Raw genomic sequence first — 2088 nt, forward strand, 5'->3', positions numbered from 1 at the left:
CGACAAAGGGATCTTTTTTAGCGGTAAAGGCGCAGACTTGTGTCTTTTTGGGATTGAATTCGACAAGATTTTGTCGACCCCAATCCGAGACTTCACCCAATAGGGTCTCCAGTCTAGACACAAGTCCAATCCGGTTCTCATCGGCAGTAACCCGAGAAACGTTCGCGCGGGCCGTGTACAGTGCGTCACCCGTGCTATCGTCTGCATAGCAATGTATGTTGCTAATTTGCAGCATATCATTGATATGCAGAAGAAACAGGGTTGGCGACAGTACACAGCCTTGTGGGACACCAGCGTTAATTGGTTTGGGGTCAGAGCATGCGCCGTCGACAACGACCTTGATGCTCCGACCCTCCAAAAAGCTGGAAATCCATTCGCAGAGTTTCTCGGGTAGCCCATAGGAAGGCAACTTCGATAGAAGTGCTTTATGCCACACCCGATCAAAGGCTTTAGCTACGTCCAGACTAACCGCCAGGGCCTCCCCCTTGCCCTCGATTGCCTCCGACCATCGATGCGTGAGATACGCAAGAAGATCACCAGCTGAGCGGCGTTGACGGAAGCCGTACTGACGATCACTAATCAGCTGGTGCTCTTCAAGGTATCTCATAAGCTGGCAATTGATGGTCGTTTCCATGACTTTCGAGAACAAGGGAGTGATGGCAATCGGCCTGTAGTTGGACGGGTTCGAGCTATCGCCTTTCTTAGGGATCGGGTGGATTATGGCAGTCTTCCAAGATTTCGGGACTTCGCCTACAGAGTAGGAGAACCGGAACAGGCGCGTTAAAACCGGTGCCAACTCAGGAGCGCAAGTCCTAAGCACAATGGGAGGGATTCCATCGGGCCCACTCGACTTATTAACGTCCAGAGATTGAAGTACTTTACGCACTAATCTCTGACGAAACTGGATTTCCGGCATAAAGGTTTCACCGCACAGGATTTTCGGCGGCGAGCAACCTTTGTCCTCCAGAGTCGAGTTGGACGCGAAAAGAGAGCCAAGAAGGTCGGCCTTCTCTTTTGCGGTGTGGGCCAACGTGTCATCCCCCCTGCGCAGAGATGGTAAGGACGGCTTACAAAAATTCCCCTGGACAGCCTTGGCGAGAGACCAGAACGCACGAGTTCCCGAAGGAAGGCGCACCAGCCTCTCCCCAATGCTGGCCACGTGTTCCGACTTTGCCTTGGCAATAACTCTTTTGAAGGACCTGGAGGCGAAGTTGTACTTCTTTTTGAGTAGGCTGGTATTTACATCCCTAGCCGCTGACGCCTCAGCCCAGGCTCGATAACAATCCTGCTTGTAGCGTGCGGCTAATTTGCAGGATTGACCAAACCAGGGCCGAGTATTGCCTCCAATGGGCACAACAGATGAAGGAATAAAAAGTTCCATTCCCTGAAGCACCACATCGGAGACGGAAACGGCAACGGCATCGGGATCGTCCAGCTTGAAGCATACTCGCTCCCATGGGTAGGATGCAAAGAAAGACCGCATCCCATCCCAGTCTGCTGACCTGTAGTGCCATACTCGACGGTGGCCATTAGGTTTGACCCGTGGGCGACGCGAGATAGGCACTCTCGTCCGGATCAGGCAGTGGTCCGACGATCCCAAGGGGGCATCGACAGAAACCAAATAACTGTCCGGATGTGAGGTCAGCAGAAGGTCCAACAGGGAAGGTGTATGATCGTCCACATCTGGGATTCGCGTGGGCGAGGAAACCAGCTGCGTCAGATCATATGACAAGGCAAAGTCGTGGACAGATCTCCCCGCGTGATCGGTGGTACGGGAACCGAGCCATTCGGCATGGTGGGCGTTGAAGTCGCCGAGTACCACAATTTCAGCGGAGGGGATCTGTGCCAGAACGGAATCTGTAGCCGTTTGGACTTGCTCCATGAGTCGGTCTATTTCGGCATTACCGCTATGGGACCTATAGAGGCACGCATAGACTCGCGGATGGTCATCGCTATCTATGCGCAGCCACAAAATAGATAGGTCCCTACCTTCAAGAAGGCTGAGGCGACGAGAACAGATATCCTCTCTGACGTACACACATACCCCGGCCCGAGGCAAAAAGGAATGCTCCAATTTGTATCCGGGAC

General features: G+C 53.2%; 1 protein-coding gene across 1 annotated transcript in view; it reads right to left on the bottom strand.

Annotated features, from left to right (window-relative positions):
• LOC106121843 (RNA-directed DNA polymerase from mobile element jockey-like) overlaps positions 1–2086 on the bottom strand; it is a gene marked incomplete at its 5' end in the record, with an annotated part of 4773 nt that extends 2687 nt beyond the window's left edge. The window contains one exon of the mRNA XM_013317671.1: positions 5–2086. Within this exon, the coding sequence (XP_013173125.1) occupies positions 5–2086 (2082 nt within the window). The remainder of the gene's footprint in view (positions 1–4) is intronic.
• Between the last annotated feature and the right edge of the window lie 2 nt (positions 2087–2088).

Source organism: Papilio xuthus, unplaced genomic scaffold, assembly GCF_000836235.2.
Source record: "Papilio xuthus unplaced genomic scaffold, Pxut_1.1 DF826933.1, whole genome shotgun sequence".
Classification (NCBI taxonomy): Eukaryota; Metazoa; Arthropoda; class Insecta; order Lepidoptera; family Papilionidae; genus Papilio; species Papilio xuthus.